The sequence below is a fragment of the Notothenia rossii genome (assembly GCF_949606895.1).
Source record: "Notothenia rossii genome assembly, chromosome: 8".
Lineage (NCBI taxonomy): Eukaryota > Metazoa > Chordata > Actinopteri > Perciformes > Nototheniidae > Notothenia > Notothenia rossii.
This window is the reverse complement of record NC_136906.1, coordinates 59,666,459-59,688,822: the sequence shown is the minus strand read 5'-3', so window position 1 is coordinate 59,688,822 and position 22,364 is coordinate 59,666,459. Positions and strand designations below refer to the sequence as shown.

General features: G+C 40.8%; 1 protein-coding gene across 4 annotated transcripts in view; it reads right to left on the bottom strand.

Moving 5' to 3' along the window:
• Positions 1 to 22,364, bottom strand: part of ccdc85cb (coiled-coil domain containing 85C, b) — a 50,205-nt gene that overhangs the window by 6,093 nt on the left and 21,748 nt on the right. Inside the window, exons 2-4 of one of the 4 annotated variants that reach the window (XM_079644657.1) lie at positions 9,627 to 9,706; positions 8,430 to 8,471; positions 3,268 to 3,372 (exon numbers count right to left, since the gene is read on the bottom strand). In XM_079644657.1, the coding sequence (XP_079500783.1) occupies positions 3,268 to 3,372; positions 8,430 to 8,471; positions 9,627 to 9,706 (227 nt within the window). The remainder of the gene's footprint in view (positions 1 to 3,267; positions 3,373 to 8,429; positions 8,472 to 9,626; positions 9,707 to 22,364) is intronic. The other 3 variants (XM_079644658.1, XM_079644660.1, XM_079644659.1) reach the window with 3 other exon arrangements.

Genomic DNA, 22,364 nt, shown 5'->3' with positions numbered 1-22,364 from the left:
CTGAAACGCCTCCATTGGACTCCTTTGTTTACTTCAGCAATGTAGTGACATCACTATGCAACACTCGCACTTCTATTGGCTGGTACTCCAACACATTGCAAGTGATTGGCTAAGGGGCGGGACATCTCTCCGAGGTTGACCAATCACAACAGAGCCGGCAAGCTAGCCAATCAGAGCAGACTGGGCTCTGGTTTTCAGAAATGATTAAATCATGATAAAATCATTTTTCAATATGATGCAATTATATATTAAACTGCATTACTGTATAGGAAATTGTTAATATTTTACAAGCTAGAACATCCATCAGTAATAATAGGACACTATTTTAACATATTTTCATTTATCCAATTCAACATTGACGAGGGATATGTAGGGCTGCTGCATACTTTATACTGTTAAAAATGCATTTGCTGTCAGATTTTGAATGCAGGACTTTAATTTGAAAAAAAAATGGTTTTACTGTGTGGTATAACTGCTTTTATAAACAGTACTGTAATACAAGTATTATAGTATGTTTTTCACTACTGGTGTTACATAAATATCTCATGGTTTGATCCCACTTGCAAAAGCATCATTATGCAGAAGAAAAAAACGTAAACATTAACTTATTTTTATTTTTGAGTTTCAAAAGAAGTGGCTGACTGACAGGTGAACATTAACCAAAAATCTTAGATGGAAAAACTGTCTGCAGGATAAAACATGCAAAACCACTGGCAAGTTCCTTGAGAAATATGGAGTTCTACGTGCACATCCTCACAATCAAACTGTCAATGTGTAATCAAGGTTAAGTCCGCGTTTATGAGTACATTTAAAACAAACATCTCCCTCTGAGTGAAATGAGTTACTTCTTGTTAAAAGGTCACAGCAACAAAGTGACAGCTTAATTTTCCATACTGCTCATTTTCCACTGGACTTTGAAGTCAAGCAAAGACATTTATGTAAATCATTACTGTCGCCTTCTTTTGATGCTCTCTACTGTGGCTATTATTTGAAATGTGTAAACACTTCCTGGCGGCAATCAGGGCCAGATTTTTTTGTTGTTTATTTCTGTGCTGGAGCTCAGCAGGGAAACCGATTTGGACAGCGCGGAGACACAGGCAGCTCCGGGCCATGTTTACTGTTCATATGGATGTACAGTCGGGGATGGCTCGGTTGCATAAACAGGCCTGATTTAGGCCTTGGATGATGAGGAGGGAAAACAAATGCTGTCAGAATCGATGGTTTGTGGTTGGAGAATAGAGAATCAGAGCCGACTGCCGAGTGTTTGTGAGAATCACGCATGCTGCCCGCTTCCTTTCTCTATCCATCTTTTCTCCTCTTCTTTTCTTTCTATCTGACACCGTCATGAACAATCACTGACCAGAAACTGGGCCTGAGTGAGACAAAGGACTAAATCGAAAGGATGAGCTGATAGATTAGGAAGGGTACACACAACGACGAGTCCAGCTCACTGAAGTTGTGCCGTTTCAGTCTCCCACAACTCTCATCTCTTATTTCTCTCCCTCTCCATCTCCCAACAAGGGCCTTCTCTCACACGAAGATGAAATTGGGGCTGCATTAGAGAGCAGGCTATCGATTACCATACAACTCAACATTAGTGTGTCTCTGCGGAAATGTCACGACAAGAAAGACATCATGAGGAGGGGACAAGAACCGCACGAATCGCAAGAATAAATTGTCTCAATAGCAACAATAGTATCTTATTCTGTGCTTGCTAGTCTATTCTGGTAGCCCAGCAACCTCGTGGCAACGCTAATAAATAGTCCTGCATTTATCCCCCACTAAAACCTATTTGTAATCTTGTGTACTTTGGCTTTGTACCATTATGTAGTAGTAGCAGTAAGTAAGATATAAAGGAGCTTTCAGATCCATTTTGAAACATTTGCAGCTAGCTAAGCTAACCGCTGGCTGAAGGTTTATATTTACCTTTATTTATTATATGTATCAATATTCTCATCGAAAATACTTGCTGTTAAGATTTTGTCGATGTAAATATGACATTTGAATTTGTTTATGAATACGGAGAGCTATGCTTTTCCAAGAGTTAGAAAACTCAGGCCGCCTAAAGTTAGCGGGAAAAATAGCCAAATAACAGACCTTTTGTCATTTCGTTTGAAGTTAGCATTATGTTCCGTACTTGGAGGTATATAATCTATTTTGTGAAATATAGTTTTAAATCTCGCTAGTTTATACCATTAAACTATATTTATATGTTTTTATATTGTTAGCAGCTGACGTCAGCTCTGTTATCTAGTTCAGCTTGTTTCAACAGCAAGAAAAACAGTTCCAGAGCGGCATTCAATGTCATGTCAGCAAGGACCAGAAATTCACACCTCGAGTCAATATCATGACCTTGTATGTCTTCCACACTGTGAAATTAAATGCGGGGGGACAACCATCAAAATAATTTGCAGTTTAAATCCATCGCCCTGCAGGGAGAGACCTCTCGCAGGGTCACGGTTTTATGGACATTAGTGAACCTCCGTGAAGAGGCAGTTTTGAACCACAAGCTTAAAAAGGTGCCAACGCACTCAGCCTGTGACCTCACACTGGGCCTGTGATTAAAACAAAATATTGATTTTTACACGCAAATATTTAGTCCTCTGGTTAGTGGTGTAGCCCTGCTCTGACCTCCCCTAAGCAGTCAGAAAACAATTACCCAGCCTCTCCTCCCCGGACACTGGCTGGGTCAGGGGTGGCACTGGATTGTGGAGGATTATTACTTTCATAGTGGGATTCAGTGCAAACAGACCCCGGGGGAGGAGAAAGGGGACAGGATATGAGAGGAAGACAAGAGAAGGCTGACTCCTCTTTATTTTCTGTTATTTTCTCGCTGTCTTAGTCTCCCTCCTTCCTCTCTGTAACCTCCCCCTCACTCCCTACCTCCTTACACTCCACTCTTTTTCTTCCTGCGTATGTGTGCGCTTCACTTCCTGTCATGTGTAAGAGAGCGTGAGGTCGCCTGTGGAGGTATAATTGGAGTTAAAAGTAAAGTGGATTAGAGCTGACTTTACTTTATTCCACTGTGGAGGCACCCTACAATTAGGTGTGTGTGTGTGTGTGTGTGTGTGTGTATGTGTATGTGTATGTGTATGTGTATGTGTATGTGTATGTGTGTGTGTGTGTGTGTGTGTGTGTGTGTGTGTGTGTGTGTGTGTGTGTGTGTGTGTGTGTGTGTGTGTGTGTGTGTGTCAATGTGCATACACGCGTACATTTGTGACTATGTGTGTGAGTGTGTATTTGCGAGTTGGCCTTCTGGGTACTGACCATGTGCATTGCGTCCTGGCGTTGGGGCAGTGAGGATAGCTGGGACTCTGAGTGGTAGAGGGTCATTCCCTTCCTCAGGGCACGAAGGTCACCTGGGTTGCACTGCTGAGCAAAAAACAAACACACAAAAATTATTTAGCTTCACAGCAAAAAATGTAATCCAAAACCGAAAATAAAATCCAAATGTGATAACATCAGCAATACAATGCATATATTATCTACTTTGGACAAAGATATACTATATTTCCCGAAATCACAATCTGTTTCAGGGGCCTGTGATGATTTGAAACAAACTATCATAAACGTTTTTTAACACAATCCTTTACATTAATATCAACTCTCAAAGAAGCATGACATGATTTGAAAATAGTATTATTGGGCTCTTCCAGACATTTAACAAAAAAACGAACCAACTCTCTTCTTTAAAAAAATTGTACTACTTTTAAACAGTTGGTGTACTTTTGAAGGTAAGCCCCCATGTTTTCCCTTTTACATCGATATTATTGGAATCATCGATCATTGCATCAATATATATCGATCCAGATTGACGGATATGATCGAGTTATGTATTGTCACTGCCCTTAGTTTTTGTTAGTTGACGAAAGACTCCATCTACGAGATTTCAAGCCATGGACCGATTGCAGATTCTACATTATTTAGTCAGTCCCTGCCTGGTAGCTAACGCTAGCTAGCCAGCTGTCTTTAACATATCCACGCTGATGTCCTGTCAACACATACAGTGCAGATTAATTAGTGTGCTCTAAGCCAGGGGTTCCCAACCTTTTTCTCCGAGAGCCCCGCCAAATTACTCCTGTTGGAAGTATTTTTTTATACGTTTATTGTAATGTATACAATCATGTATTGTGTAACAATATGTTAAAAAAAAATAAAAGTAAAAAAAAATAAAAAATAAAAAAGTCTAAATATGATATTAGGCCTCAAATCATCTGAGGCCTGGTGCACCCCCTGCGATTTTTGGCACCCCCCAGGTTAGTAACCACTGCTCTAAGCGATGTGGGTGCCCTGTACTTAGTTCAAGCATCTGGCATTGACAGTCCCTTACAGGTGTTGCAGGTCTGTTGTTATTCCGGCTCAACCTGTTTTGCTCACGTAAGCCCAAAAATGCATAGATAAGCCAAATTTTTGCGGTTTTGCTATACAGAAAGTCCTTTATGCACTACTTTTTTAATCCAAGAAATGTGTTAACAATGGCAGAAAACACTGTAGCTCACTTGTGATGGAGAAGAATTTCTAAGGACAAATTCTTGATGCAATGCATTGCCATTTGTTTTTTACTAAACAGATAAGAATCAATCTGGACAGTTGTTGTACTTTCAATGCAATCCGTGCCAATATCCAGCCCTAAAACATATACAGCCAATGTATCTATGATAACCCTCAACATCACAATATATATATATATATATATAAATATATATATATTTATACATGTGGCTCAGGCTCTACTATATTGAGAGCCTTGGTGATGATTTATTAAGGATCCATAGGTTCTTCCATCTCCTACTCCTCCTACACTGACACCGGCACTCATTGTCGATGTGACGCTGTATCCACGTACTTCATTTGCAAAGCTGATTTTGAAATTGTTGAGGCTTGCTCCAAAAATTGCCATTTCTTGTGCTGGGCTACATAACGTTGTGCCGTCATCGAGAGACATTATGCAGGGACACAGTTCCTCTGTTTTTTTCCATTAGCAGCCAAAGACCACTGGTTCCTGAAGGTGGTATCCTGCCTACAGATGCAGGAACATGGCACCACCACTGTTCCTCATGACATTTTTCATGCCACGCACTAGTGTTTTCTGCCTCTGTGTTATCTCTTTCTCTATCACTCACACACAGTTTGCACACACACAAAGATACAATCAGCATTCCCCTTGTCTTCTCTCTCTTTGATATTCCCCCTCCTCGCCGAATCCCGCTAGTGTTTCTCTAACCTTTCACAATCCTTCCCATGGCAATTCTTGATCTATCCTCCGGGTTTTCATATTCATGCCCTCAATGCTGTACCTTTACGAACATCTTTTTATCATTTCTCCAGGCTTTGTGTCCATCAGCAAGCTGAGGCCCTAAATGTCACATCTGGAGGCGTGACATAAACACACAATCCATGAAATGAAAACATATGTCAACGCAGTAAGGAGTCTTAGTACGGTCGGAAATATTCCTCCGACACGGTTTCCAGCATCTGAAAAACATTACAGTTTCCGTCTTTACGACCTTTCCTCAGTTGACCTTGACCGCTGAGACCGACAAAGCTATTTGTTTGCCAGACAGCTGGGGACCGTTGGCCCTCTGCAGTCTTCTTGGCTAGCTCCTTAGTTTATACATCCATCACAATGTTCTTGGAAGTGACAGGGAGAAGCTGTGGACGCCACGCATCGTTTCCTCCCTGAGTTATGAGGGGCAGGGGTGATGCCGCCTTGACAAAAGGGTAGAGAGGATGGCAGCACTCCATAATTTATCGGAATACAGAATCCGATAAATCAGAGTGTCCTGTGATCTTGACCTTACATTTTTTCTCATCTTACTTAATCTACTAGGACTAGCTGGATCTACACAGCATGCAACTGAAATGTTGTTCATCCATCACCATCTTGTTTTTTTGGATCCAGAAGTGACCATATGTGGACGAAGGGTGGGAGTCAGGAAGGGTTAGCGTTAGCTTTGCCTCTTCCCTGGTTGCCTTTAAGAGACCTTTCAATTACAGGTAAGACATGCCCTAAAAGCATAAATGACACTGTAGTGAAGAACACTATAAACAATGGAGAGTATAAAATATAGATAGAGTCTCTGTAACGTCACAAGGTTATACATTACATTGCATTTAGCTGACGCTTTTATCCAAAGCGACTTACAATAAGTGCATTCGACCAGGAAGATACAAACTTGAAGAAAACAGAATTATATAAGTACATCAGGTTTCATAGAGCCAAAACATTTCAAGTACTACTCAACTGGCTTTAGATAAGCGTTGGGTGGGTGGCACAAGCCATCACCAATGTTATGCTTATTTAAATGGGCAAAATAAAAGTATCTTTAGTGGAGTTGAGGTATCAAAAATGTAAGTGCAAGATTGTGAACCACATTGGGTGACTTGTGAGAAGGGAAAGCTCCATATTGTAGCAAAGTATACACCGTTCCAATCCATCTTACTTTCCCTTTCCTTCTTCATTCAAATCGGACCTGACTGCAGCACACGCTCACAAAGTGAGTTCAATCAGCCTTCATTAAAAGGATGCAGTGTCATATGAATCATTCCATTGTAAGAATCACACCGGGCATTTACATGTTAATGATAAGGTGGAAGTGAGCATGTAGGGAGAGCCACAGAGTGCCTCACCCTTCAGTGAGCTAATGCAGATAAGTAACGGATGAAAGACATGGGAAATCCGAAGGGGAGAAAAGACTTACACATAGTGTACTTGAATGCGCCTGCTCATGTTTGGGTATGACCGTCGAACACACCGGTTATTCTCACATTGTTTTCACCTTTGCTATGCAAGCACTTCATTTTTTCACCGTGGGACATGTTAACTCCCTCCCCTCTCTTTTTACTAGAGTCAAATCCTTCAGTCAAGCTGGTTTGGAGGGTCAACATTCCAGCCAGCGATAAGAGGCTATTGTTTCCTTCAGGCAGAGCAAGTTTCACTCGGCCAGTTTCATAACACAGGAAGTTAGGCAATATGTCCACTGAGGCGACTAATTCCTTGTATTCCACCTGCTAGCATTCACACACACATTATTAAGTAGAGTAAAGCATAAGAGCCAAATTAATCAGGATGCTCTGTTGCCTCCATTACCCACTGGAGTACACTTGTGTTTTCATTACCAGTGTTACTGATTATTAGAAGCCACGTTTTATTAATCAAACCCCCATCAAGGTATTGTGTTAACCTGCAGACAGTTCATCATTATACAGTTGCACTCACACAGCAGTTGTCAGCCATGCATTATGGATACCTGGATCTACCTGAGTTGGCCCCCCGTGTCTTAAATTATTCAGCCCACCAGACGTCCCGACAAGCTGTGAGTACAAGAGTGTGTCATTTATGCACCAAGACACATTGTAGCATCCATTCACCTCAGGTACCTCGTATCTAACATTGTGCAAAACAACTCCAAGGACAGGAAACCACTTTCTTGCCAAGATAGAACACATTCAAGCAGGGCCTCCTGTGCTCATTCGTTAGCATAGCATGCTAGCAGTGCAAAGCAGGGATTGGACACAGAAGTAACACCTGGACAAGGTAATGCAAAACCGTTTTTCTAGGCCTTAAACGCTGACATTGTATCACAAGGGCAAATCAGTTCCATGGTTTGTTTAGGGTTTCACTTTGTTGTATTGGATTATATTTTATCGGACAAAATATGATGTAATCCTATGTCTAACACCAAATCACTCGATTAAAGTTGGATGAGAAAAAAAATTCCACCCCTCTAATTTCAAAAATAAATATGTAGGTACCGCAGCAGCCATGTAGCTTAGCATAGGTAGAATAGCATAAAGACGATGGTACAACACTCAGTCTATTGGCAATTCTAAATCTCATAAACTGATTAACTAATGTTATTTCTCTTTTCTTAAATCTTACACAAAATTGCTAAAACTTGTTTTAATTGTGTGCAGGATACACCTTAGCTAGTATACAGTGAAACCGGTAAGAAAAAAAACATTAGTTTTACACTTTGGTTTTTGTCCTTACAATATATTGTTATATAAAAACAATATATAAAGTGTTGATTGGTGATCTTTAGAGGTGTTGGTAAGCGATTTGTCACTTTTGGACAGAACAAATCTAGCTGTTTTCCCCGTTTCCAGTCTTTAAGCTAAGCTAAACGTAGCTAAGCTGACTGGCTTTATCAACATACTCACACACAGTACAGACATAAGAATGGTATCAATATCCTTCTCCAAATTATACCCTAGGGTTGATTCATCATTCGCGTGACAGTGTCAACAGAAAATCAATGTTTTGGCTGCTTAATGCATTACATTGTACAGGTGTTACTTTTTTTGGGTCCACCCACTGTAAATGACAAAGCAGCAAGCTCAAAGCTGGGAAAGTCCCTCCACCAAACAGATAAAAGACTGAAAAGGCTCAACCAGCAAATGAGCCAAAAAACATTTCAAAATGTTACCTTTTTTGTCTGTATCTGTGATAAACTATACCGGCTATTGGCCTATAGGGAGAAAAAAACATAACAGTGTATAATATGTTCATTATTTGATAACTGTATTTCGGGAGCTGTTATTGAGGGTAAGAATATTATTCTGAAGCTCCAAGAATACTGTAAAAAAAAAAAAGAACTTACAAGACTTTATGGATGAGTATTCTGACTAATGGTAAAGTTCAGTCGTGTCATGGCGTCCACATTCTCATAATGTACTTGTAACAACTGCATTTGACTAAAATGTGATTCTATACATTTTAATCTATATTAAGTTCTAGACACCAAATAAACCGTTCATCAGTTCAACTTTGAACAAGGACTCCTAGTCGACTTTAAGAAGCAGGGTCAAATTATATTGTATGTCTTGAATGCTGTGGGACAATGTGTAGCACAAATTGTAGCACTTAAGGGCTAATTATAGGGGATGATTTGGTATCCGTGACTCCAGCCTACACTCTCTGCCTACATACAAATCTACTGGGAGATAATTGGGGTAAGAGAAATCACTTCTTCTTTTCTTTTTTAAATAAAGGCTTTGATTCAAACTTTGAAATTCCAGCTTCAATCAAATGAACAGAAAGATAACCAATGAACATTTTTATTAATAGATGTTTTACCAATTAATAAGCCATGTCACCATTTAATATGACTCAGTTATACCTTTCACCGTCTGTGGTTGTGTGTATGCAACACACTCCTATAGACTGACATGTGAACCCAATATGAACAAGGACCCTCCTTTCTCACACTCCCACCTCCACTCACTCAGCCCTCCATGTTTCACATTTGGGAGAAGTCAGAGCAAGGTCAACTTTGGGAGAGATGCTTTACTCTGTCGCTGTCAGTCAATACTTCTTTCACTCCTTTTCCCCTCCTCTCATCTCTGCTGCGCTCCCACAGTTCGCCTCCGTGGCTAACATCACTGCTAGCAACCGACTCTCCATGAATTAAACATGGTAAACATATTCTACGACTAACAGGCAGGCTGTTGTGAGGAGGAGACTTCAAGGAGGCATCATGCAACCACTCTATCTCATCACAGCTGCCTATCACATGTTTTGGGTTGAGTTGGAGAGTTGAACAAGTGGTGTTAAGTGAGGGTCAGAAGATCAACAAGTAATGGTGTGGGCTGATATGCCATAGCATTTTATACTTGTTTTTTACCTGTGAGAGAAGCTTAGTGTTATCGTCCTCCAGGATCCGCACTTTAGACTCCAGCTGCCTGATGTAGTTGGTAGAGGAATCTAAAGCACAGAAGGAGAAGAAAAAAAAGAGGGGAGGATAAGCGATTAGCATTTCAAAGACCTCAAAAGAAAAACTGGCCGACACGACCACTGGAGCAAAAGGACCACGAGCTGCTGTGCACTTTGAGAGACCCAATAAAACATGAGGGTTTAAAGTATTACATTGAAATATGTGCTCTTTTTATTTGAAACTTCAGTAACTGAAATAATGATTTTGCAACCGAAAAAAACAACACGCATGTCTTAAGTTTGTTGTGCAAACTGTCGGTTATGAATTAGAATACTTGACAATGTGTATAGTCTAAGTATCATAAGAGGTGAATAGGGGGGACTGAAAATAATTTCAGTATTAGAGTAGACCATTTTAACTTGACAACAAAAAAAATAACCATACAAATTGTATTTAGTCTGGTACACTGATGGTATTCAGTGCCTTGAGATAAAATACTAACATTAGCATACAACATGTTTCTAGCATTCTGACGTTTAGTAGCGCAGCTTTAGCTAATGATGAAAGTCAATCGTTTTCTGCAAGCCATAAGCTAACATGTTATGGCAAATAAAGGTAACACTTATCAGAAAAATAATCCTGGTGGGAAGCCAACTACTTTCATTATCACTCAATTGGTCATTTCCTATGATTCATTATTTTGGCCTTAAATGTCAGAAATGCCGATAAATGTTTTCCCAGAGAAAAGTCTTACATCGTTGTTGTTTCATGTTTTGAGCAACCAACGTCAAAAACACAATGTACCAAACACAGAAATGCTGCACAATAATAATTAAGCCCTACGTTTGAACGGTTTAGCTTTTAAAAAAGTGGTAACTTCAACTAGATTTAATCCGTCAATCATAATAGCAGCTTGTACAAGGCCCTCATGTGCTATAAAAACTGGTCGTAAATTGGTGTCAGGGATCAAGCACTGAGTGTTCCCACCCAGATTAGCAGTGCTTGACCTAACTTTTGACCCCTACTGGAGTGGGGCCATTTCCCAGCTTGGCACACATTCTCCTGTTCCACTCATTCATTGAGAAACACACCAATGCCACATTCGAGATTTGTTCCAGAACTGTCTCTGCACTGTATAGACCTGAAAAACAATGCAACTGCGGCCCTAATTGCTCTGCAGAGATTCCCTCAGCTGTTATCTCTGCGTTAACATGAATCAACGGCGCTGAGTTCAAACCAGGGACAGGAAGTGTATGAAGTGCGGAGGTGCAGTTTGACTCAGTAGGTGGCACAGAGCCTGTTATCTAAAAAGGCATGTTTAATTTACAGTATAGGATCAAAGCCGAGGTAGAGCGCCTAGGCAACTCGTCGGGACTGCGCACATTATTTAGTTTGCTAAGTGGAAGTACAGAGAGACAGGCAGCGGAGATAGAAAAAAGACAACAGGGAGGTTGATGATGAATATTCTGTGTTGAGTTAAGTCCCAGATAAGAAGCCATCATTTTAGGATACTGCACACACATGCATTAACTCACAGCTTGTTGCACTGGTGACCAACTCTGTCTTTGTTTGTTTGTTTATAACTCACCCTGATTAGTCTGTGTAATTCATGTAACCTGGCTTATCTGCACCCTGCAACCAGGGGGCGCTAATCTGCAGACACATAGTTAAATACAGACAGTGTAGTCTAGATTCTGAAGATTTACAGTCACAGATATTAGCTTTACCCTTGTTTCACACATAGGTGAACTTTGGGTATGTTGAACCACACTAAGTATGGGATGCACTAATGGAAAACCAGTATCTCTTTTAGAGTAGGTTACAAATATTAAGCAATTTGATGACTAAGGCAGGCTGTTACTAACGATGACTTCAAATATTGACAAATGTCATAAAACATTTTGAAAACATTGAGGTGATGTCTTTAGATTTCTTGTTTTGTTAGTCGAGACCTTAAGATATTTATTAAACTCTAACAATAACAAAAAAGCATGACATCTCCAGGAGAGCCAGAAAAGGGAATGTTATGCCATGTTGGCATTCAAAAATAACATGCTTGATTTAATAACATTTAATCATCTATTAAAATTGTTGGCAACTTGTTCAGTCGACTAACCTTTGCAGTTGTAATGGCACAACATATTTTCACATGAACAACATTGATCGGTTCCCTAAAACCTGGTTGTAAACTGGATTGAATGAGAGCAGTCCCAGCAAGCCTATCTAAGTCCAGCCCCTTTGATTCTATAGGCAGGGCAGACAGTGCTGTTGGATGGACAGCTAATGGAGCAGGCTGCAGCGGCCAGAGCTGGTAGTGTTAATCCTCTCTTCCTGGCTTGTGACCCCCCCTAATCTGGATTCATCTGCTGGCCTGACCTGCAGCCAGATCTCAAGCCGATTAGGATGAAGGTTCCTCGGCCTTCACTCACCACCAGCACACTCAAACAACAAAGGAAGAAACCTCAGAGAGAGAGAGAGGGGAGAGGAATAGAAAATACATTTTCATCTCTTTGTTTCTCCGTGGTGTGTATATTTAGATTATTCAGAGATTGAGATCTCGTCGTCAGTAATCCAATAAATGTAAAAGTCGCCCGGGTCTGTCTGGCTTATGTTTTATCTTTTTAGGATGAATTAAACAAAAAAAATCAAGATAAGGGATACAAAATAAATATTGACATATAGCTGAGGCGAGAGAGAAATCCCACTGTGAGGAGAAGAGTCCTCACATACCGATACACCATCTCTCCCTTCTTCTATAAGCCTTTGATACATTATAGGGTGGTAACGTTAAATCTCAGAGCGCATCCCTTCAATATCACACATGACATGATTAAGAGGTCATGCCTAAAGATCTGCCGTGGGAACATCCGCAGGACCACACACACACACACACACACACACACACACACACACACACACACACACACACACACACACACACACACACACACACACACACACACACACACACACACACACACACACACACACACACACACACACACACACACACACACACACACACACACACACACACACACACACACACACACACACACACACACACACACACACACACACACACACACACACACACACACACACACACACACACACACACACACACACACACACACACACACACACACACACACACACACACACACACACACACACGTCACCGTCTCTTTAACACCCGGCTCCAGACAGCTATCCTGGCGGGAGTGGGGTCAGGCAATTAAACTGTTCCCTCAGCTCCCCCCTTGCAACTCCTCCACCCGTTTTATCCCTTCCATCCCTACAGCTTCTCCACACTGCTCCTCCGTGAGGCTGGAGGGGAAAAAAGCTACAGATCATACAGGGATCGCATAGCAAAATAATTACCCTGCAAAACTCAGCTCTGCAGCCACTGTTTTGTACACAACAAGCACCCGGGGAGAGGCCGCTATTATTTATGCATAACCTGAATGCCATCTTTAAGGCTGATAAAGTGAGTGCGAGGCACGGGGAAGCAGGAAAGTGCAAGCAGTAAACAATGCAGAGAGAGAAGGGGAAACGTGTCCATACAGAGCACTACTAAGCATTTTTATTTTTTACCTCCGCACAAGTGTTGTTTACCAAATGAATTGAGCCAATGTAGCGTTATGCGTGTGTGTGCAGGACAAAAGGTGACGCAGACATTGGCGCGAGTGCGTCCCCCCGCTCAGCACGTCACTTTGCATCACGTCAGTGGCGCTGTGACCCACTTCCAGCAGCCACTCCTTCATCAACTCTGCTCCACTCCCTATTTTCCCTCTCGTTCTGTTTTATTACATTTTTTGTGACCTTCCCTGCCCATTGTATTTATGAACTGCTCTATGGAAGTCTACAGATGTTTTGTTAACCTAGCTTTTATTTCTAAAGGGGGGCTGGTTCTTATTACTTTTACCGGATTAGCTAAGCTTACCAAAAACTTGGTGCAGTCCTCTAAAGGTCATGACCCCAACTGGCTCCTCTTTGTGTCCCACTGTGCCACAAACATCCCATCCCCATCTGTCCATTAGGCTACAACTCATGTTGACTCTGCATCATGCCACGGTTACTCAGCATTACACAATGTGCATGTTAGGCATACTGTGCTTGGAATAGAGCACAGTTCTTAATCCAAAATGCAAAAAGAGTACTGCTTTAACAAAAACATTCTAAGAAGTCTTTGCAAACGTAGTTTCTTTAAAGATTTGCATCATTACCATTAAAGTATATTCTTGACCTCAGAAAAAAAAGTGGTAGTCGACCCAATTCTGTGAAGTCGACTAGAGCATGTTACTGTATATTCATCAGCAGTTGTCATGTATAGGGAATGTAATCTGTGATCTGCTTTGGTTGAAAGACCAGAAAAGCCAGTGGTTGGTCCTTGAGTTGGGATAGTTTTCCAAAATCTGCATCATTTAAGCACCAAAGCAGTATGTTTTCAAGTATAAGCTCCTTAACTACATGCATGCTGTACAGTTCTAGATTTTGGGGGATTTCTTTCTTTTCCACAAATCCAGGCAGCAATTGATTTTTCTTGATTTCCAATCTAGTTTAACTGCAATGGGCTCTTGAAAGTTGCTTAAGCTGTATTATCAAAACAGTGAACATCAAGCATGCATTCATTTCTGTCACATTGTTGTTTCTTAGTAATGTGGTTTAACTTTGCAATGAAATAATCCATAACAAGGACTTCATGTTCTGATGGATTACACAACTCCACCAAGAGTCTGCCAATAGACTTAAAAGATAAATCTTGTATTTAATTTTTTTTAAATTTTAAATTTATATCTTACACATCTTATAATAACACCAAAACAAACGATGAACTGTGTAGCCAAAGCTTCATATTCCTTTGTGCTATAGACCTTTTTCAAAATCTATAAAAAATACATAAATGAGCTCCACTGCTCCACTGAGTAACATGCTTCTTCATGACATTGAACATGGGCACTGTAGTTTATGTTAAGTAGATCCTACATACACTGTGCTTCTGCTGTTAACTCGCCCCAGTGTATCCAATCTTCAGCTAAAAATAGTCCCCAACAAATGTACTTTTGCATTTTTGACATCGCACTTACCTCTGTTTGAGAAACTTTGGCTGAAAACTACACTGCCCCGCTGTTTAAGGATATGTTTTTTTTTTCTTCCCCGATTTAGGTCTTCAGTAGGAACAAATGGGCTAAATACTTCAGGCTATAAATAATTTTGGAAAGTCCAGATCATAAAACATTTATGGAAACCATTGGTTGCATGGAATGGTAGAAGAAAAAACATTTCTTGAATACAGCAAAAATGGTTTATGTGTTAGTGTATGTGAATCTTTACAAATGGGCTAAAACAGGATTAACCGTTAAGTGGTATTGTCCTTTAAGTGTGCAATTTTGGATAATATACTTAACATTTTAGGGTATTACTAGATTTCTAGTTTGTCCTTCCATTTTCCCATTTGTTACTTCTCTTTGTCACACCCATATGTTTCAACTCCCAGTACGGGGCAACGGGTGGGACTACGTTTATTGGAGGTCAATGCAGGCCACTCTTTTACAAGCACATTGGGAAGTGCAGGCATAAAAGCATTGTGCCAGGCATGCTGGTAAATGGGCGCTGCATGAATTAGGATGGCTGTTGTTAAAATTAGACCACACGTGTACAAATGTACACCGGGTATTGGGCTGATTCTGTCGGGAATGTTATAATTAGAGCAAAACCAGCCTCGGCACTGTTGACTCCAAGGTCTTTGCTACATCAAAGTAGCTTTGGTAAAATTGTATGGTTAAAAAGGACCATGCCTCCCTTCTGTTCTCAAGTCAGATCCCATGCCCATAGAAGCCTGCAGTGCATTGAAATCAGTCTGCTTTTATTATTCCTGGCTCAGCTCTGGCTTTCATCTCCTATTCACAGCTGTATCGCAGTGTTTTAGCACAGAGACATGGATATTCTCTTAGCGGTATGTATGTGTGGAGAATGAATGAGTGCCCATGTGTAGCATTGGTAAGATAGGGAATTGACGTGGGTTGCATGGGTGTCTTAAGCTGACTGTGTTTGTGTGTGGGAGGAAGGGAGAGCAAACGGGAAGGTTTGCACGAGAAAGGGGATTTTTAAACCCATCTGTGATTATACTGTATATATGTGTGTATGTGTGTGAGTAGGCTATGTGTGCTCAAGGCAGGAGGTTGGGTCAATTACCTCAAGATGTTGAAGAAAGAGCAGGAACAGTCCAAACATTCTCTCTTTCTCTGCACCAACACCCAGGTCAAAGTACAGAAAGTTCCATGAAATCTGACCCCACCAGCTACAGAAAGTCCAATTAGTTATAAGAAAACATTTCCATTAACCTGCTACTTTGACAACCTCTTGAAAAATTTGTTTTTCACTGAAGGCTTACTTTACAAATAAAAAAAAAGGAGGGAAAGGAGAAAAAAGGGAGGGAGAAGGGGATGTGGCCAGGGCTCGAGCTTAAGGACGTCCCGTCGTCGAAAAAAATAGTGTCGGGGAGGATAAAAAATAATTTTGGGACGAATTTGGGACGGGAGTTAAAAATACCCTGCTAACTGTACTACAAACGGCGATGAAAATGAAACCGACTGCCTGTTTTGTGTAGCACACAGTTATTAAACCTCCTTGTCAACATAAACACACAAAACATTTAGCAACCTGCCCCACACACACACACACACACACACACACACACACACACACACACACACACACACACACACACACACACACACACACACACACACACACACACACACACACACACACACACACACACACACACACACACACACACACACACACACACACACACACACACACACACACACACACACACACACACACACACACACACACACACACACACACACACACACACACACACACACACACACACACACACACACACACACACACACACACACAAATTCCTGGCCCCCAAATTCGCAGGTCTAGCTACAGTATGTACTGAGTGTGTGTATTTCGCGGGTTGAGTGATGTACTGTACAATGACAATGGTATCCCGTGGAGGAATTCTGAAATGTTTTACCTTTACATCACAAAAACGCACAGCAGAACCAGACCCTGGAGCGCCGGCCTCTTTATTTAATTACTCCTCTTCATCCCCTATGGGTAATAAGGCTGCGATGAGAACCCTCCATCGTATTTAGTCCTTAGCAATATGCTGCGCCTCTCCCCATGTAGGGATGGGTACAGAGCCCTGGTATTAAACGGGCTCCGCCCGGGCCGGAATTATTAAAGACAGTGGTAACGTTAAGCTCCGACGTTATCTGACTTTTTATCGGTACTGGAGACATTTAAAAAATATATGTCATATGTATTATTGCTACATAAACATTATATCGCAGTTTTAGTTTAGCCAACTCCGTTTCTAATATGCAATAAGACTACAACATGCGTCTATGATGTATTTTCAAGCTTTCCAATCCAGACGAGATCTCTCTCTCCGGTCTGTGTGCGAGGGGGCGGGCAGTTTGTAAAGGTCTCCTGACTGTGTTACAGACTGTCATCCTGGTTAGTGGTTACTCTGGGTTCGGTCTTCAGGACAGAGTGTTGTGTTGAGTAATTTTCTCGTTTGTGTGTTTGTTTAAATATATTTGGCCTTTGTTCATGTGATTGACTGATTTACTCAAGTAAAAAGTTTGATGAATTATCATTTAATGATTTGTATGATGTTTTATTTATGTTAAAGGTCACTTTGAATGATTTTAACTAATGATAATGTAGAAAAACTAATATTTTAAATTCGGGACGGTCCACATTAATTTCGGGACAGCTTAGATTGTATTTCGGGACGATTCCGGGAGGATGGTGAAAAAAGTTAGTCGAGAGCCCTGGATGTGGCGTAAAAACGAAACAAAGAGGAATTGGCAACACTGCCTAGTCAGAACACTGGTGGTCGATTGTTTAGTACATAGAAGATAGACAATGCTCCTGATAAATTACTCAAATGTTCAATTGAATATCTCAACTGTGAATAGTTCAAGAGTTTATAGTCACTTCTAGAAACAAAAGGTCTTTGATTTCACAAAAAAATGAATGATAAAGCAACCTGCAACCCAACAAAACAGTTTAGTTAGCAAATGATATGCTCGTAGCTTTGGAAGTAACGCTACATTATTGGCGTCAAGCTAATAAGTGAAGCATGCTAAAAATTGCGTCCAGGCCCAACTCTGGAAACTTTGCTATGTGGAAAATCCAAGGGTCTTTAAGCCTTAAATGCATTACAGTTGCTAAGTTATAGTATGGTTGGTTAATATCAGTTTGGGGCATGGACGCATTATGAGACAATGGGTCCCAGCATACAGACATGTCAAGGGCCCCACCCCTTCTATATACAGTAAGAACAAGAGCCGCAGAGGGACTTATTTGAATTTTTTTTGCCTCTCTTTGTATAACTGTCATATTCTGTTGTTGCACATATCAACACACAAGAGCTGATGATTGATGTTTGCCAATATGTGCACATAAGTAGGTATGTGTTATGTATTGCATGTCTGCATGGGTCTATTGCACCTACATGCTTGCATTCCTTTTTGTATTTATACAAAAACTGTATATGCATGCGTGTGCTTTGTCAGCGTGAGTCCGTGTATGTGTTCCCTCCCTTGCTTGGCTGCCCAGCTCTCGGTCATAGCCAGGGCAATCTGACCAGAGGACCAGAGACAAACAAGTTAAGTGGGCACCCATGCTGCATTAATGAGGGGGATGGCAGAACCTGGCAACCCAAGCACGTAAACCACGGGCCCTTGGAAGGCCTTCAAAGGCTCGACTGGCTCATCAGCTAGCGTGGAGCTAACCCCATCTGACAAGACATGGCACCCGCTCTAAGGAAGAGAGGGCAGCTCACCTCCCCACACACTCTCTGTTATGTGTTGTGTGTGCGTGCTCTGGAAATACATGTTTTTTCATGTGCGTGTGAATGTTTCTAAGTCGGTTTATGTGTGTCCCTGTTTTTGAAAACTGTCAATTTTGAGTGAATAGTATGAATGTACCGAATGGATTTTGCATCAAAATGACAACTCGTTTGAATCAACAACTCTTAAAACATTGACCAGGTGAAATAATATGTTTTAACATTTGCTGCTAGTCATCAGCTAGGCCAAGCAAGGCTTACTAATAAGTGGGGACAGCTCAGTCGGGATTTAACTCAGCACTGAATGCTTTTTCCCACTGATTTGAACCAACAGAGCATATGAGGACTCATCTGTGTCAAATACAAAACTGCTAGAAGGATTTTCCCTTGAGGAGATTTTAGGGACTTATGGTACATATTCAGTACACTTTTTGTGTACCATGAATATTCTTTTGTTTGTGGTTTGATCTTGCAGTGGACACAAGACTGCTGATTGCATGCGAGGGAATCTTGGACCTTGACCACATATGAATACTGAACAAACAAGCTTTGTGTTCACTGTTAAAGAGCAATACTTTGATTGTAATCAGTGTTTTCTCTTCACTAGGGATGGGTATCATTAGGATTTTATCGATACCGATACTGCTTATCGATACCGTTATTTTTCGATACTTTTCAATAATGTGGTGCTCAAAATTATAGACATGATTACAAAATGTGAAGATTAAACAGTCATTTTATTGTAATTTATTTTTATTTATTATTTAAATGTAACTTTTTCAATGTCATACCAAGCAAGTATGAGTGTGTTTGACAGTACAGTATGTCTCTGGAAGGGGGGCGGTAATTAGGGGCAGTTCATAAATCCATGTAAACATGACCATTATTCAGTTAAAACGAGACGCTGCGTGCGCACCTCCTAAACCGGAAGCTCCGGTCGGCTAACCAATATAATCCGTTTATAATTTATAACTGTAATGATAGATTATCAGTAATCCTTTTAAAGTTACACAGAGACATTGGATTAACCGTTTCTATGCCCTTGAACATAACTTTTGATCACAAAACAGCAAAGGTAAGACATAATTATCATCATGGCTACGTAAAGTGAAGTTGTTTTCTTGCTCTTTCCTGGCTGCTAGTTCAGTGTGTTTTGGTCGCACAGTGATGAGTGGAATCTGTAGAATCTCAGCTTTCATGTGATATGTTGTGCAGATAAAATGACGTTGAAAAGATGGCCTTTGCCAGTTATGTGCTAAAGTAGCCGTTAGCCCCATTAGCCCGTTTTGCTAAGTGTTGATTTAGACTCTTGGTGTTGGACCTCTGTTCCGTGTAGGTAAAATGGTTAATATAGTCTGTTAGCTGAGTTTCTTCCCGTTAAGTGGGTATGCATCATTAATAGGTTGTTAAATGTTAAGAAGCCTTGAGACGCTGTTTCTAGCAAGATGTTGCGTCTGCCTGTATGGTCTGCCCCCGGGAGTCTCACAATAATAAGAGTGCTGTTAGGAGAGATGACGACTGGCATTCACAGTGGCCAATCAGAGTGGTACTCAAACCGGATAAGTCACACGGGATGAGGGTTCCCAACCAACGAGAATTGTTTAAACAAAGGAAGTAGCGTAATTCATATACCGATAGCAGCACCGTTTGTACAGCGGCTTAACGGTATACAGGGATTTAGTTGTCAATCATCGGAAAATACATTGTCAACAATTTGGAAAGTCAGATATTGTTAAAAAAATAATAATGACAAAATAGCATAGATTTGAGGGGTTTTCTTCCATTTGTACAACAGTCAATGTAGTAGCTTTGGGTTTTGTACCGTTAGTCTGACAAAACCAATATCCAGCAATCTGAATACATCAACTTGTGGTCTCGGAAAATTTGGGATGAATCTGGTTGGTATATTTTTTCATCAGATTAACAGAACTTGTGGCATACCTTTACCTATTTCCATTGAGGTTGTTTCAAGGTGTATGGAGACCAAAATATTCTTGATCCACTGAGAAATGTTGTTTAGTCAAATTACACTTTAAATTATGGCCCAGCTTCCAAACCAGACAACAAAAGACCTTGTATTAGGTATAAACCAGAGATAATGAAGATCCTAAACCAGTTATACTGTATTCTAAAATTTGGAAGCATTCTTCATTTTTCCGTAAGAGTTCAATGTAAACACATTACAGAACACGTTCTTACTTGTTCCTGCGCCCTGACTCGGGGCAAAATCTAATTTCCTCTTGTATGTCCCAACATAAATCAATCTAGCTAGATAAAAACAAAGGGAAGTTGATGAAGAATCATGGTTGACTTAATGTGATTACACACAGAAAACCACAGCATGGTGTAAGCAATTATACTCAGTGTATTTGTAGTTGTTTAGAGGTCAGCTGGGGCTCTTTAAGCTGTTAAAGTCTATTGAGTGGAAATTGAAGAGCGCTGTAAATCTCTTATGTCTAGCTATTGATTGGTGTTCCAGGATGCTTAGTGGGAAAGAAAGAGAGAGAACTAGTTTATTAATAGGCATTCCAGCAGACAATAACATAGACGTGTGTCTTGTTGCTGTCACACATCCTGTCCGGCAAAGTGATACACCCCTCCCCCTCTTTCCTTATCTTGTCACCATCACCGTCGCAGGGTCAGTGGACGCCTTCACGCGCCTGAAGCTGCATGTGGCTTGCCGAAGATGTGTCAGTGTACGTGTGATGCTCGTATGTGCTATGATTACACTTGTACGTGTTAATGTGATTCATTAATAACAATCATTGACCTAGTTCCAATCCGGCCCCTGTACCCTATCCCCTCCCACTTCCACTCTGTTTGCCCATTCGAGCGGAGGGTCTGCGGTATTAAAGCCAGCCCAAACCAATTAGCAGGGAGTGGTAGTGGGATTTAAAACCCTCCATCAGCGAGTCAACATTAGTGCCGACTTAACCAGCTGCCCTTACTGACCATGTGCATCACCTTGTTTTGTTCGTCATGGAAGACGGTCCGTACCAACACATCTTTTCATGCCACTACTCTTGGAATTGGGTCATTTCTTGAACATAACATAACAATCTAACATATGTGCCACAGTTTATTTATTTATATGATCAGGCTACTTGTGAAGCTAGTGCCCTATGCCCTTAATCTTTTGATTAGGTTAGAAGAAAGGCAATCTGGCAGCCAGTTAGGTTTAATCCCATGAAATCAAAGCTGTGGGCTTATATTTTGTCCACAAACGTAATTATTATGTCCATGTGTGCGTGTGATGGCTATTCAATGTGAAACAAAGCGGAAAAGATTAGTGGCATTTGGAGATGGATTGGCCATGGGCTGTTATTAGTCAACGGTAACATACATGTTTTATACAATACTGAGTTTCTGGGTAAAAACTTTCAATATATTAACTTGTAGTCCATGAAGGCAACTGGTACTGGTGTTTTGTAAGACCTTCTAGGGTGAACAATGTCTTCTGATCAGTATTTTCTTATTCCCAGACAACCTAAAAAGCTTTTTTCTCTACCTCACACTCAGTGTCACTCCCAGCCCTTGACACTGAAGGTCAAGGGTCATACCTCGTGACTGATTTAGGGATGGGACAATACATTCCTTTTGTTCAGTCAACCAGGTAAGATGTTTTGCACGCGTAGAAGAACATGGTGGTAAAACATTGTGGGATAACTTTGTTATGGGGCTTATCCCTTATTTGTTAAGTACAGAAAACCGCACAATCCATATTTTGTTTAAATGGCAGTATCATACAGCTATTTAAATGTGATGATTTGTTGTAGTGATTACATGTATTTTGATAGCAGGAATTATGAATATTTATTTGT